Genomic DNA, 16,947 nt, shown 5'->3' with positions numbered 1-16,947 from the left:
TTTTATTGGGAAGTCAAGTTGGACACTGTGTTTGTGTGTGTGCGTGTGCGTGTGCGTGTGCGTGTGCGTGTGCGTGTGCGTGCATGTGTGTGTGTGTGCGTGCATGTGTGTGTGAATCCCAGGATTTACTTTGGTGTTTCGGTCATACAGTTCCTTCAGCTGCAGGTGTTTCCCTGCCTTGCTGGCCAGATCCATCCACTTCCCCTTGAACCACCTGATAGTGGGCTTCTTCAGGAGGGTGGAGGAACACACCTTGGCTGTGAATGTGATGTTTCCACCTAGGTATGGTGAGAACAGAAATTAATCTCGGCATCAGGTCTGTCAATCACACCAACTGTGTGAAGAAGCTCGCAACTTGTTCTACCATCCTGCTCAGGCTACTATACATGTTATTTGGGATCAATCAATCATTCAGTCATTCCATTTACAAACAGACTGTCACAAAATTCTTCACAGTGTACATTTTCCAGAAGATTTTAAGAATCAGAAAAAATATCAACGAGTGACTAGTAGCCAACTAGTAATAACATGGAAAACCATTTTCTGACCGCTTGCCGGGCAATCAAACTGAACTGCTTGAAGGAGATGAGCAGCTGGGTAGTTTATTTATATGAATTTACCAAAGTGTTAATTCACAGACCTTGTACAGTCTCACCTGACAGCCAGTAAGCATTTGTAGCAATCACATTCTCTCCATAGTGCAAACAGCCATCTGGTTGATGTTTATCTGTTTATCTGTTCATCTGACCTTTCTTCCTTTTCCAACTGTTTCAAATATGACTGAACTGTTGATGATGTGTATGAACCCCTGCTTTTCTGTTTCTTTGCAGGTTATTATACTTGAATTGGTCGAATAGGCATTTTAACTGTAAGTATGGAAGGGTAAAATATATGAGCAAAGTTTTGATAGGTAAGCAGATTGAAGGGTCAGCTCACTATCACATGAAACACAACCTAGAATCAATGCTATGTTTTGCTAATTTAGAAAATCTGGGGTGGCTGTGTGTAAGAGGATCTGCTAAATGCTGAAGTGTAAAATGTTCCTTTTTAGTTGGACACCAGACATCATTCCAACATTCAGTTAGACAGAGGCCATATCATTGTTGGGGACTCCAAAAAAGCCTGCTGGTAATAGTCACTTCAGGTTCCCTCTCAGTGAAGTCAAAGGGTGGCAGGGTGTTACACTGGTACTTTGGCATATCCTGAAATTTCAAAACTTTCTTTCAAAATGGATGTTTATTTAGCACTCAGGCTAAAAAATATTACATTTTGCAAATATGAACTTTTCCAGGGAATACTGTATATTATATTCTTCTTCATGAAATTTAATATGCAATATGCATTGTGATGAATCTTTAATATATTGTTGTGTGACATACTGTATACAAAATAATAAAAATATAATATATTATAATTACCATTCAATCAGCAAGTATTTCCCATATATTAAAGAAACCCTTTTGATATCAAACTGTTATGCCTATATACCTTCTCATATTTTGCATTCTCTATATATTTTATATATACAATATGTTTGATTTGTTTTTCTTTTTGGCATAGGCATTTCAATGCATAGCTAAACATGCTTCTCCTTTAAGGGGTCAAATAGTTACTGCATTTCTTGGTTATTTTCTACTTCCACAATAGTGTGGAATAGCATGCAGAACACAGTCTTTATGTTTGTAAATACTGAAGGGTACTCTCGGATTGCTCTGGGCTGGTCATCTCCTCCAGAAGCAAAAGGACTTTCAGAGCCTTTTAAATGGATGATACAATACTGTGAATGTGTGCTCTTTACACAGAACCCTGTGATCAAAATGCATTAGCTTCCATAAAGGAGCACTTCAATCAATTCAGATTATGAAATAGCAACTAATTTTGGATTAATAAATGGGCTAGATTAAATCATCATCTGTCTGACAGTTAAATGAAAGTGTTCATTTTTTCCACCGCTAACAGTTTTGTTGAGGTAAATCTGTCTCATGCAGTGTCTCAATTTTAAATTCCCTGCAATGCCTTGCTTTCTGACCTACATTCACCACCCGACTCTACACGTCCTCCTTACCAACAGTCACCTCCCAACTCTGCAGGTCCTCCTTTCTTACAGTGACCTGCCCACTCTCCAGGTCCTCCTTTCTTACGGTCACCTCTGCACTCTACAGGTCCTCCTTACCTACAGTCACCTCCCCACTATACAAGTACCCTTACCTACAGTCACCTCCACACCCTACAGGTCCTCCTTATCTATCATCACCTCTCCACTCTGTAGGTCCTCCTTACCTACATTCACCTCCCCACTTTGTGGTTTCTCCATGAAGAGTCCAGTAAGGTCCTGCCTTGTGTCTGGCAGCTGGTTCTCTGACAAATCTGGGGAAGGTGGAAGAAACTGGATGAGCAATGCAACACCATCACATAAAATAGACTGCCAGTGGAACAAAAATGGTTAACCAAAAATGGTTTAACCACCAATCACACCTACTTCTCTTACTTTATTTCTTTGTTTTGGTCATTTTGCAAAAAATGTCCAAACATTAAGTCCAATGAGATTCTCACCAGATGTAAATGTCTATTTGAAATTCTGGAAAAATTTGCAAACCACATGCAGATACCTGATAATTTTCAGTGAAAAATGACAATTGATGTTTCCTTTAAAACTGTAATCTGTCGCATCAAACAAGCTATCAGCTCTCAGTGACTTATTTGAAACAACGCTGAGCATGGAAGACAGAAGAATGTGTGCCTATTGTTGAGAGAGTAATGATGTGAGCATAGAATGTACCAGAATGTAATATGTTTACTCACGTTCAGGTGCTGCACTCTCCTGCTGCCCCTCAGCTGGAACTGTGGGTGCTGGAGCAGCAGATTCTTCAGCAGGAGCTGGTGTTGCTGGAGCATCAGGTTCTTCAGCAGAAGCTGGTGTTGATGGAGCAGCAGGTTTTTCAGCAGGAGCAGGAGATGGAGCAGCAGGTTCTTCAGCAGGAGCTGGTGTTGCTGGAGCAGCAGATTTTTCAGCAGGAGCAGGAGATGGAGCAGCATGTTCTTCAGCAGGAGCTGGTGTTGCTGGAGCAGCAGGTTCTTCAGCAGGAGCAGGAGATGGAGCAGCAGGTTCTTCAGCAGGAGCTGGTGTTGCTGAAGCAGCAGGTTCTTCAGCAGGAGCAGGAGATGGAGCTTGCTCTTCTGCAGAAGCAGGTGGTGGATCTTGAGTGCCACTGGAGCCATTCTCAATTTGCTCTGTAAACAGTGTGAACAGTGACATTTTACAGCTAATTAAAATGATAATTTTGTAGTTCCATAATTTTACCTTGAACCTCTGAAGAACAGAATCTGATATACTTCTTGTAATTCCTGAAGGTGTACACATCTTACACCTAAACTCAATCCTACATTTACTAGAAAACTTGTATATGATGTCAATTAAGACTGCTCCATCGTAACACAAATATAAATTAAATACATTAATGTATTAAATGTTCTGAAAATATTTCCTAGTAAGTTACATGAACCTTCATTCCAGATACTTATAAGTCTTAATGACCATATACTGTATTGCAGAGGAGGCTGGTCCATAGAGGCAGAGGAGGTTGCTCCTCCTCTATTTTTGAGAGGCAAGAGGGAGATCAAAATATAAAAAAGAGTAATTGGTTTAAATAAACCATTACCAAATCTCAGTATCATTTCTAAAATATTTTTTATCTCGTCTTTGGTAAAAATCCATTATTGAAATTCTGATTAAAGTGCTTCAACAGCAACACCTGCAGGGCAGCAGGCAAGAGGGGAAAGGGCAGTCTGTGTGAAGTGGTGGTGGGGGGCAGAGAAGGACAGGCAACTGCTGTCCTCCTTAGGGCGGGATCTCATATCAATTTAATGTGGGCCTACTTAATTTTTTTTTCATTTTTCATTTCATTTTTTCATCTGTTGTTGGCCAAAACACATAAAATGATGCTCCAAGAGAGGACGTCCTCCCTAACCAATCAACAACTAGAATACAATATTGACATTGTGTTGGTCCAATGATAATTTCCAAATTTTATCTTCAATTCTCTACCACTGTATTGTATTACAACGTGCAAATTGCGAACTACTTTTAAAACACATCACTAAAAAATTACATTTTATTTAAGCCTTTTCAACCAGAGGAGGCTGGTCCATAGAGTCAGAGGAGGTTTTCCAAATTTCCTTTTTTCAGATTTACGTTTCCCTTTTTTATCGAGCAGTAGCTAGCTACTTGCGTTAGCCAACGCAACAGCTTGTTGTAGCAACCCTGAAGGACTGAGCTAACGCGGCGAGAATGGATTTTGAGGAGAGTGGTGCGGCTATTTGCTAACGTGGCAATTAACGGCAGCGTGAGTGTGGGGGTCACAGAGGGGCATGGACGCAAATGCAGAGAGTGGGATGGGGAAGAACATCTTGTGGATTATTTGTTGTCAGAGCCATTCCACAGTTTGGATTACGCAGCAGGTGAGGATCAAGTTTTTACAGTCTCTGGGATCAAGACTGCTGGACGACCAGCTCCACAGATAACCATGATTGAAAATGCTAATTCTAGTGACACATTATGCACACAAGAAGTTCATTCCCATCCAGAGCCCGCAGTGATTAGATGTGTCTTTCTCTCTCGTTCACCTGGCCCCTTTTTTATATTCATCCTTTGTGTTGTAATATGATATGTAAGGAATAAACCATGACAGGTCCCGCTATTAGAAAATAATGTAGGGTCGCTTAACCAGCCCCGAAGTAGGCTACACTATTTTCCAATAACGGGACAGCCCGGAGGGGTTTATTCCACTTATACAATGAGTTACCAACAATACGGTTACTTTATATTAATTGATTTTATCGATTTAATCAGCTGAAAGTGAAATATTCTTCCGCGGGCGTTTGGGCATATTATTTTTACCGTTGTCAAACAAAACTCTGGTTGGTAGTTTCATTTGCACCGTTATTAAGCAAAAAACTCTGGTCGTTAATTCTATGAAAACAATAATTCTATCAAGAAAAAATAGTTCCTTCTCGTTTTACCATACAGTTAGCACCAATTTAGCTAATTTTTGTCATTACATTATTTAATAAAACTGCATGAAACCATAAGTCAATCAAATTCATCTCCCTAGCACTGTCTTACTTTTTTAAATGGTGTGGTCACGCTGGACATAAGGTTTTTCTAAGACCCTCTGAAACGGGTTTTGAATGCCAGCTAGTTTTATGACAGGTTCGCCGTCACTTGTCACCTAGCCAATATTAAAATTCTTGGTTTTAGGTCACGGCATGCTTGTTATCCGGGCTAGCTAGCTAGCTAACTATTGAATTGTAATCAAAACAGCGGTTACTATAAACACAATCGTTCACAAACATACGGATGAAAATGCGTCCCCTAGCATGAGTTAAATGCGGAACGCCTATCCAAATAAGGGACGATTCCGATTTGCGCGATGGCTGGCAACCGTAAATAAAGCTAGCAACAGTAACTAGAAATGTGTGCAATTGGACATTGGAAAGGGGAGGGGATGTAACAACAATTCAAAAGCGAAAGAATAATGTTGCTGTTTAAACTGCTTTAGAATGCTGGATATGGTAGCGCATTGATTTTAGAACTGTTAAAAGGCCGAGGTGTCCCTTTACTGAGAAATAATGCCCACCCTTGGACCAATCAGAATCGAGTATTCAGCCAAGCCGTTGTATAAATGATAATATGATATTTGTTCCTTGGAAGATGGGGATAAACTTTGAGTGCATTACTTACCTTAGTTGTATAGTAAGTTTGCATTAGGTTGCTAGTTGGATTATTGCTACATTTGAACATAATAACATAACATAACTTGAACATAAAAAGTAGAGATAAGTAGCCAACTAGTGTAAAATAACATGACGCCGTGGGTTGGTTTTCTTCCTGTCCTCCCCAATTTTTGGAGTCACCAGCTGCCACTGCTGAATTGCCTTCAAAGCCAAAATGGTGCTTTTTACATTTTATAATTTTATGTGTGGACAGCAGTTTCTCAACACTTAAATACATTTAGGACTGTCAATGCATCTGACAGCCCCAAATGCACTGTCAGATGCATTGTTACACGTACTGATACATCCCCGGTGTGCATCATACTGCTTAATTTGGTGGGTTGAAACATAGCATGAAGCCATTCAAATGTATGTATAATTACAGAATTTAAAAAAAATATTTATTTGTGTTGTATTTTGTATTTTTTATAATGCTCACTAGGACAGTATTTAAGGCTTGGTCCCAGTTAGTTGATACCTTAATCAATAGTCCCAGGAAATCAGTTACTCTTGATATAACAGCTAACCCTGAATCATGACCACAAATACTAGGATAAGCACTTCACAACATCACATTAACTCAGCTAACCTTAATTATGTGTCGATGTTAACAGAATGATGCAATGTACAAGAACACTCACTCAAGGTCATGCTGCCAGGTTTATATTAGCCTATTTTCCCCACTCCAGTCCATTCTGGAGCACAATAAGCTGTTATCAGGCTTTTTCAACAGTCTGAATGCCTGTGATAGTCTTAAGTGCATACTTTAGTGTTGGTGACATTTGTCTGCTGTCAAAGAAAATATAGCCAATCACTGACTTAAACACTTACCTCCTTGTTCCTTCACCTTGAGCTCAAATTTGACCTTTGAACTCCCGGCAATCACAGCGTAGACTGCACCGTCTTCTTTAGTGATATTTTTGATGGTGAGTGAGTGCTTATTCCCGTCTGTGGTGATGACATATTTATCACTATCTGTGATTTCTGTGGAGTCCCGTTGCCATTTCACCTTGGCAGCTGGCTTCTCTGTCTCTGCCTTGAACACTGCATCTCCTCCGATTACAGCTTCTGTAGTCTTAGGTTTCTTTTTGAAGGCAGAGACTGTGGACATAGGCAGGCAAGCTACTTAACCACAGCTCACTCAGTCATACTTACATACATTTGTTTGGTCTGTTTATACAGTATTGAAACAGTAACACATCTGGAAATGTATGGTTCCATTTCCTTTCCTTAAAAGCTTAATGCAGTGCTAATACAAGTGTTTATGTAATGTCTGCAAGTTTCCAGTCTGTAAGAGTCAGTGAATGCTATGACTATATATATGTAAGGAATAAATCATGAAGGGCTGTCCCGTTATTGGAAAATAATGTACGACGGGGTGGTGATGCAGCCAAGGCGAAGCTGAGGCCCGCTTAACCACTCCCGAAGTAGCCTACATTATTTTCCAATAACGGGACAGCCCGGAGGGGTTTATTCCACTTATACAATGGGTTAACAACAATGACTATATATGGTTACTTTTATATTTATTGATTTTTATCGACTTAATCAGCTGAAAGTGAAATATCCTTCTGCAGGCATTTGGGCATATTATTTTACCACTGTCAAGCAAAACTAGTAGTAGTTCTATTTTGACCGTTGTTATTCAAAAACTCTGGTTAGCAGTCCTATTTGCACCGCTGTTAAGCAAAAACCTCTGGTCGTTAATTCTATGAAAACAATGATTATATCAAGAAAAAATAGTTCCTTCTTATTTTACACCATACAATTAGCACCAATTTTGGTCATTTTTGTCATTACATTATTTAAGAAATCTGCATGAAACCATAACTCAGTCAAATTAATCTCTCTAGCACTGTCTTGCTTTTTAAAATGGTGTGGTCGCACAGTGAAACTGGGTTTGAATGCCAGCTAGCACTTGTCACCTGGCCAATATTAAAATTCTGTGTTTTAGGTCAGAATGGTCTCACGGCATGCTTGTTATCCCGACTAGCTAGCTAGCTAGCTAACTAACTATTGAATTGTATTCAAAAGAGTGGTTACTACAAACGCAATCGTTCACAAAGATACGGATGAAAATGTGTCCTGTAGCCATGAGTTAAATATGGAACACCTATTCTACTGTCCAAATAAGGGACAATTCCGTATTTTGTGGGATGGTTGACAACCCTAAATAAAGCTTGCAACAGTAACCAGAAGTGTGATTCAATGTTGCCATCAGCTGTGAAATTGGACATTGAAAAGGGGAGGGGATGTAACAACAATTCAAAATCATAAGAATAATGTTGCTGTTTTAACTGCTTTAGAATGCTGGATTTTGTAGCGCAATCAGAAACAATGCAACATTATTCTTTCGATTTTGAATTGTTGTTACATCCCCTCCCCTTTTCAATGTCCAAGTTCACAACTGATGGCAACATTGAATCACATTTCTAGTTACTGTTGCAAGCTTTATTTAGGGTTGTCACAAATCCCACAAAATACGGAATTGTCCCTTATTTGGACAGTAGAATAGGTGTTCCATATTTAACTCATGGCTACAGGACACATTTTCATCCGTTTTTCATTTTCATGGCGAGCATTGTTGGGCTGAATGGCTTGTTCTCGTTATTGTGTTATGTTATGTACTGACAGGAAATACTAAAATAAATATTTCCTAACATGAACAAATAGTTCACTACTGTAACACTTGCATGAATGCTACATCATTTACACCCAAGAAACCTACTTGCTCAACCTGTAGTTCCTATTCCACATTTGATACAGTCAGCATCTACCAGTTTTACATATTCTCTGTAATGCTGTATACAACTCCTGACTACCAGTCCATAAAAGAGCTTTAGATCATGGCTGGTGTTGTGACTAGCAAGTGACATGCTGCATCCTCACATTTTGTTGAACACTTGTGTTTTAATACTGGTCACATTTCTCTTGGCTATTATTACAACAGCAACATCTCTTAACAGTTCCTCAGCGTTGCCTAACCTTGGGGGCGAGATGTCAAATGGAGTACCCCAGTTGAAAAATGTGTCTGTAAACAATCAATCTGGGGAGTACACTGAGCCAGCTCTAGGATTGTGGTGGCCCTAAACAAGAATGATGTCAGGACCAATAGCGGATGGGGGCGGGGGATCATGTGCTATAGAATTGACAGCTGCAGACATGTAAATTATTGTACAACTGAATTGAACTTGAATTGTGTGGCCCAGGGATGGTTGTGGCTCTAAATGACTGCATAGAGGGTTTATGCCAGCAGCCAGCTCTGGGTGTGACGTCATTTTAATTTGGATAAATTATAAATTAACCATGTGAATGGGAAATTATAGTGTTAGTATGAATCAAAATGAAAATACACTGATATTTTAGATACGTATTTCATCCTTGTCTGCCAATGAACAGCTTCTTACAAACAGGTGTATAGGTCCAGTACATCCATTGGGCCTCATTCATGAAACTTGTACCAGTGTTTCCCACAGGATTTTGTGAGACTATGGTGGGTGGACCTTGGACCCTCTAGGGGGGTCTGGAGTATGCTCCCCTGGAAGAAAATTTTGTACATTTTAAAGTTAAATGCATCAATCTGGTGCACTTTGAGAGTAAAATTAAGAACTTTGTGCTCTTGTAAACAATTTTGTGCTCTAGTAAGCAATTTAACCATAAACACATTGTTCAACACATAAACACAGAAGTCCATATTTCATGCGTGGGGGCCTTTAATACAGATTTATGATTTATCTTATAGGTATAGGACATGGTATTCATCAACTCTCATTGCCTTTTGTAGCTGACGTTTGTATTGTACCTCTCCAAAAATGAATGAAATGCTTTTTGTCCATTATAAGGGATATAAATGAGCCCCTTATGAAGGTTGAAACATTGCTATCAGATTAAGAAATAATGCAAAAATGTTGTCAGACAAAGCGGTACAGTACCTAAATGTGTAATAATTAACTATTGTATGTATATCTATACTCTGCGCTCTCGTATGTTTTCTTGTGTGGGGATGGGATTCAATTTTCAACCGTCCGGCACGTTTTGGCAATGTTCCAACTCTCACATCATCACTGCTTCACAAAAACTATTACACTACTGACTAACGCTTACATTACAGTGTGAAATATCCACAATATATAATACCACTAACCTATTTAAAGACACTCAATTTCAACGTTATAACGTATATAACCGAAATATTTTCAGCAGTAATTCTTACATAGCAATGGCGGGCTGCCACAGTCTAGGTAATTAATGGGAAACACTGGTGTACAATCACATTTGATTGGAAACTGCATATAGTGTAAGAACGTTTCTAAGAACATTCATAATTTTTTTCTTATCTGTATTTGTTAATGACTGTTTCCTTATAAAAATCACATGAACAGGATTACACATAAAATTTACAAACAGCCAGCATTCATCATCTCATACACGTGAGATATGTACAAAAACAAAGATCTGTACATGTGTCGGTGTCATGCATTCAATATCGTTTTTTGTAGGGACATTTTTAAGAACAAAAGTAAGAATAATTTGAGGCCCATTGAGAGGTGGAGGGATTAATACAACATTATGGTGTGAATTGCAAGTCATGCACATATGATCATACAGTCCTCCAAATATTTTCTTTTTTATATTAAAACATACACACACATGAAGGCTATCCCTCATCAGTGGACCCCTACAGTATGCACCACTATAATATGTTAACTGTGCTCAGACTGCTGCATGAGATCATAGGTCTGCAGATATTCAACTCTCATAAACATTGCATATGTATGTCTTTTAAGGCAAATATGCTATGATATCCTGTTGTATGCATATTCATATTGTGTTGACCGTCTGTTTAATTTAAATATGATCTTGCAATAACTATGAGACTCATTGGATTATCTGTAGATGTATGTTCAAATTACCCTTGATTCTCTTCAAACCTTTTTTAAAACATTTATTTGACAGAGCAGAGACTAACATAGAAAATGCATTTTGCAAGCTGCCACCAGCTGAGCTATGCAGTCATTGTGACAGTTAATCTTGTGTAGTTAGCAGAGGCAAGAGCCTAACTAAACAGAATAGTTGCTTTGGTGTAAGGAAAGGAAATTGTGTGGACAGAAAACGTCCTTCCCTGAATGAACAATGTTTGTGTTTTTATTAGACTACATATTGCCTAACATTAATTACTTGAAATGAGATGGGACATGTAAGGATGTTCTATTGCTAGAAGTCATGTTGCGCAAAACACCACAGATCTGGTATTTCACACGTTTCACAAATTTAGAAACCAACTATACATTTTTTTTTTTTTTTTAGATGCCTAAAATAATCAGCTGTTTAAGCTGTATAATTAATATCCATTCAAAATGCAAGGAACCAGACACAAGCAAAAAAGGACAGATTCAAGAGGAGGTATTTATTGATATTGTGCAAGAGCTATAAAGATTATTTAATCTTTCAGCAACACATCTATCTCTACAATCAATGCATCCACCATGGAAATGAAAATACATGGCTGAACAATGTGACAACAGTAACTGGCATTGTGAATCTCTCGGTCGTGGTGCAGTGCTTTGTGACCTTAGAGGGTAGCACTGCTGGGAAGCATTGGTAACTCATGGAAGGAGAGTACTGCTCTGAAAGTGTTGCCAAGTCCCGTGATGGTGCCACAGGATGGTTTCTCAATTTCAAACGCTATGCGGTTTGGTTGCTTTATTCTACAGAACTCCACCCATAATGTGTGTCAGATTATTTCAGAGTGCACTTAAAGTTCATAGCAGTTGTACTAGGATTTAGGGGGTGGTTACTTGGAAAGTGAGTTATAATTTCCATGGTTTAAATTTGAAACAGTATTTGCAACCTGTATATTCACTTTACATGTGTTACTATAAAATAATACTGTATTCATTGCTTAGTATTCTGAAAAAGATAAATAATGATAAAGGTCTTACATTCTACAGAAATAAAATCTAATTACAAAGATAAGATATATGAGACTTTATGTTCACTTGCTTTGTTGACTTTTTATGTCAGCAACATCTTGCATACATGACCTCCACATAAATATCCCCCAAGGTAAAATGTTGCTATGTGCCTCATGAATGAGGGTAAATATAGAATATGTACATACCCTTCAATAAACACCTACGGTGCCCAGATTAATATGGAAGTGACTGCAACACAGGTAATGGCAAGGGATCATCTGATCTCTCTTTCCATTGCATGGCACATAGGAAGAATGGTTCACTTCTGCAGACTTTCCTAAAGTTTTACTGGTAGAAATGCTAGATTACTACATATGGTTGTCTAAATAAAATGTGTTAATCATGAACATTAAAAGAATCATTTTATTAAATGACCCCCTCATGTCCAAATGGCACAATAACTTAATAAATACATAGGGAGGCATTAGATAAAGAAAAATTTGAGACTATTGAGAGTAAAAAAATAGCGACTTTGTATTTGGACCATTGGTACCATTAACAAACATTGAAACGGGTGGCTGAAAGACCTACTATATACTGAAGCCAACCTCACTGGCGCTAGTCCATATATTTTGATATTTTGGTATATGGACTAGAGCCAATGCACTGGTGCTTGGTCCGTATATTTTGATTAAGAAGTATAAATCCACTTGGTACAACTGACAATGTGTCTGAATTTTAGGTGCTCGGAAAATCAATAAAAAACAGCTGGTTAACTTACCACCATACTATTTAAAGCTTGTGACACAGAGTCCACCAAAGGTATTTTCACTGCCTACGTGAAAATAACTCTTTGTATTCACGCAGAACACCTTCCAAACAAAGATTATTTTGGGTCCGTTTTAAAAAGATGCGGGTCATCTCTTCAGGTGATCTTGTTTTGTTCATTTCTGTTCATTTCACAAATGAACCATTGGGTACATGTGTTCTGAGTATGTTTGATTTAGCTGTAAGTGAAAAAATATCCTAAGAGTGCCACAAATTTTAGTGTAGAAATACAGTTGTTAGTTTAGCTGGGCATTTACAAAACGTGATTATGTAAACGGACACATCAGTATTGCAGACACTAATAAAAGCTCCCCTTCAGTACACGATGATAAGACCAACTGGGATCAGAATGTCAACCAGGAGAGTGGAAAATATGGACTGTGTCACCTCCAATATAAACTTTGAGCAAAAGCAAGGGCACATAACATGGGTACGCTACCATTCTGTCGGCAGGTTTGTGCAGACCATTAAAAAAATCCAATATTTAGCATCTGTAACTATAGATTTTTCCTTGTGATTTTTTCCACTGCACATCTCTAGGAGTGAAGTTTAAATATAAAATAGCTGTTCCATTCAAATTCATAATGTTTAGTGGTAACAGGGCCTCTTTCTAGCAATAATTACGGGAGAGCAGGGTAAAGCCTAACATGGGGTAAAATGTAACACAGACCTTTTAGGTAGATGCATTGAGCTTGAACGACATATTTCAGGTCAAACAAGCAGAATTACCATCACTTTGTAAGACACCCCTCCTGCGGGGTTAAACCAAACAGGGTTGTTAGCTTATTGTCAGTAGACCATTAATTAACCGATTTATAGGATTTGTTCAACTCAGACTGAAGTTGAACAAATCTTCATACATTTATTTCACTGAACTTTAACTTCAGGCACGTGGTGACATGTGACATTGACTGATACAGTTGTTTGGATTGAATAGGCATTAGACAAGAACTGGAAAATTATGTACAGTCTTGTGATAGATTTTCACTGATATACAGTAGGTAGGCCATGAAAAACATATGAATATAATTTTTAAAAATTAATTAAAGACTGTTTGCATCATGCAACGTGGAATTGTATTGAATTGCCTTACTTTGTGTTAACTTTTAAAACTATTAAGACTGTTAGGTGTACCCCCTGCTGCGTTAGTTTTTACCCCAGCATCGGGGTTAAATGTAACATTTTACTCTGTACTTTTGGTCAGATTGCTAGTGAAAGGAATGTCTCAGAAATGTAATTTTGGTGTGTAATCATAGCCAAGGGATGTAGATTGTTTGTATTAAAAATGATTAATCTATCTGTAGTGATATTTTCAGAATTGAGCCAAATACAAAAACCGTTATTTCCTTTCTAAAACAGTTATTTCCTCTCCCCTACAACTGCTATGTCGAAGCTCCCAAGTCTGCCTAATAAACTAACTTCCTCCAGGCAGAAAAAAACAATCAAATGTAATTCCTTCTACAGAGCTCAAAGTTATGGACTTACTGCTCAAACAGACAGGGCATTAAACTGGAATAGCATATGAAATTACACTTTATCCAAGCTCCTTTTCATTACTGGTGCAAAGGCCCACGTTGTACAGAAATGAGTCACACTTTGCACACCCTCCTGCACTGCCAATGTGACAAAGTGTTAAGGCTGGATTACAATGCAGCTGATGAAAATGTTTGCTTTAGCACTGAACAGAATGTGAATATTTAAAAGAGCTGTTTATTTTCCAGTTCAACATTCAAACAAGTATAGGTCAATAACATCTGATCCTTTTAGGAAAGCATGGACCATCCAGGGCACCCTGTTACTCTAGTTTATTAAATACACTCTCAGACCTGACAAACAATATTCTACATATGTCTCATTGATGACAGCTCTCATGAGAAACCCCTCAACTGAAAAATTAATCTACTTGAATGCTGAAACATTTAGGCATACCACAGATAGTGCTACAGCAACATGCTAGCAAGGATATTGGGCTTTAAATGTGCAGCTGACAAAGTACATTGAGTAACCTGAGCTGCGGTTTACTCTTTAGTCCTGGACAGACTGCACTTTCCTTTGAAAATAAAAAGTGGACAGCAACCAATGAGAGAGAGAGAGAGAGAGAGAGAGAGAGAGACTTAACTAATTATTATTACATATTTGGGTTGCGGTGTTGTGTCATACTTTAAATGAATGTAATCTCATAAAGCCTACATAGTGCTGACAGAGCAATAACTAGCATAATATAGCTTATGGTAATTTTCAAACACTAGATAAATTATTAATTATATTATTATTAATTATTCATAAATATTAATTAGCCAATTTTAAAGAAAATATTCTAAATATTAGATTCAAACTGATCACTGCATACATAAAGGCAGGGTAATGACATTTCTGACATTACCGTTGAAGCATTTTTGTAAAATAAAAGTGTTACAAATAAAGCATTCGACCCCTTAAAAGACACATGAAGTTGATGTCTTTTTCATTTAGTTTCCAAGGTAAGGTTATGCGCTCTACAGTTCTGGAAAATGTCACAAACCTTAAATAAAAACTTATTTTTTGAAAAATTCAAGAACATTTCCAGAGGATACTAGCACAATATCTGTGATGGTTATCACTTTTTGCTTCTGTCAGTATCAAGTCAAAGCACTGATAAAATGGTTCAAAGTAGATAATTGGAAAAAGTCCACATGATTCATAGGCTTCATAGAGTTCCTAGCAAAGTTCTTCCCTCAGATTAAGGAGGTACTGAGTACACAGTATAATGTCTAGTGTCAATTCAACTATTAACAAATAACATTTGTTCCCACTCTGGAATGTGGGACCAAATGTTATCTGGTAAGAGTTGAATTAACGCCGTTAGAGTTGTATTAGCACTGGACATTTTACTGTGTAGAGCCCAGACATTGGAGGACAGCATAGGAGTAATACGGAAGATTTCCAGGTCAAGAGTTGTTTCCGGTATCTAAATCCTTGGAAGTTCAGGTAAATGAAAAAGCAATTCCATCATCTAAAAAAATGCATATCCTTTTATGCCACTCGGTTTGCAGAACCAAAGGTGACACACCCTCATAAATTAAAGCTAATCCAATGAGATATGCTTACCTGGTTTTTTGACTGGCTCTGGCATGTTGATTGAGTGTCCTTCTGTGTCTTGAAAGACAGACTTTACAACCCACGCTCTGTGGCGTTAATAAACCTCTCGACCCCTCTCCCAGAGTGAGGCTGGAGTATCCTCCCACTCCTTTTTATTTTCAACAATGTGATACTGCACATCCACCCTGGCTGGCTGCACACAACCATATTTCAGCAATATCCTTTCCCAGGCACTTCACCCACATGACAGATCCCAGGATGAGGGAAGTTATATTTAGCAAATGACAATGACAAAGTCGCTCACACTCTTCAGATTTGACCCCTACCCCCATCCTGACTATCCACCTCCACCCACCCTCCACCCATCAAGCTTGACAAGAAAGTGGTGAAGAGAATGAATACTTCCCTACCACTGGCCAAACATTCCCTTTATCAGCTGGGCACTAAAACCAAATTCCCGCCACTGCTTGAGTACTTCCAGGAATACTTTTATGGTGTGGGTAAAAGGGGGCACCCTAACATTTTCTTCTGGGCTCACAGCCTCAAAAAATAACTTTCCAACTGCTGTGATTGTGCATGTGCTGCTGAATTACTGACTATCCTTTGGCAATAAGGTAATAAAGAAGCCAAAATAACAACAATGCTGGCCTTTCACTGCAAAAACAATGGTGACAACTAGTGACAGCTCTTATTTTGTGTTCACAGTGGGTTTAATCAACCCTAGCTCAGTGGTTCCCAAACTTTCTGATTCCTAATCCATTGAATAAGCCAGTACATTTACTGTGACTTACCTTTTCTTATAAAAAGGAAAGATACGCTCATATATAGTACATAATTATATGTTTTAAACATACAAATGTTTAAAACACATGGCGAAACAACTGCACATACTCTGCAACTAGCATGATCTATATAGTACAGTATTACATTTGACTCTGAATGTGTATTTGTGTGAATGTGTATAGATAATATCTAACAAAACAAATGTATAACAAGTCATTTTTCACACGTATCCTGTGACAATACCAGTCCTGACCCATTGTCTGGGAATCAGTGCCCTAGCCAGCATTGTATATCAGCAACTTTAGTCCCCTGGCTGGCTAGCCCACTGCAGTGAGAATATGACAGAAAAGTTGGAGTAAAAGTTAAAGAGAATTTTTACTGTAGTTACTGTGAGTGTAGCCCTCCCAAAACTCCTGAAGGTATCTCTCCAGGTTGAGAGGGGGACTTATCAGCTGCTCTTCAGCAAGCTGACCGTGTCACTGAGTTTACACAGCTGGGCCTCTCTCCATCCCGCATTCTTCCCAGGTCCACAGAGCATTGTGTCCTGTTCTACCTTGCTCACGTGTGTCCC

General features: G+C 38.4%; 1 protein-coding gene across 5 annotated transcripts in view; it reads right to left on the bottom strand.

Annotated features, from left to right (window-relative positions):
• The window catches only part of mybpc3 (myosin binding protein C3), a 69,546-nt gene extending 53,780 nt beyond the window's left edge, over window positions 1-15,766 (bottom strand). For 4 of the 5 annotated variants that reach the window (XM_035417794.1, XM_035417797.1, XM_035417795.1 and 1 more), the window contains exons 1-5: window positions 15,603-15,766; window positions 6,604-6,873; window positions 2,803-3,231; window positions 2,281-2,367; window positions 130-278 (exon numbers count right to left, since the gene is read on the bottom strand). In XM_035417794.1, coding sequence (XP_035273685.1) covers window positions 130-278; window positions 2,281-2,367; window positions 2,803-3,231; window positions 6,604-6,873; window positions 15,603-15,627 — 960 coding nt within the window. In that variant the 5' untranslated portion in view covers window positions 15,628-15,766. The remainder of the gene's footprint in view (window positions 1-129; window positions 279-2,280; window positions 2,368-2,802; window positions 3,232-6,603; window positions 6,874-15,602) is intronic. The other variant, XM_035417798.1, reaches the window with a different exon arrangement.
• Window positions 15,767-16,947: the final 1,181 nt, after the last annotated feature.

This window comes from Anguilla anguilla, chromosome 5 (genome assembly GCF_013347855.1).
Source record: "Anguilla anguilla isolate fAngAng1 chromosome 5, fAngAng1.pri, whole genome shotgun sequence".
Lineage (NCBI taxonomy): Eukaryota > Metazoa > Chordata > Actinopteri > Anguilliformes > Anguillidae > Anguilla > Anguilla anguilla.
This window is presented reverse-complemented; position numbering and strand designations above follow the sequence as displayed.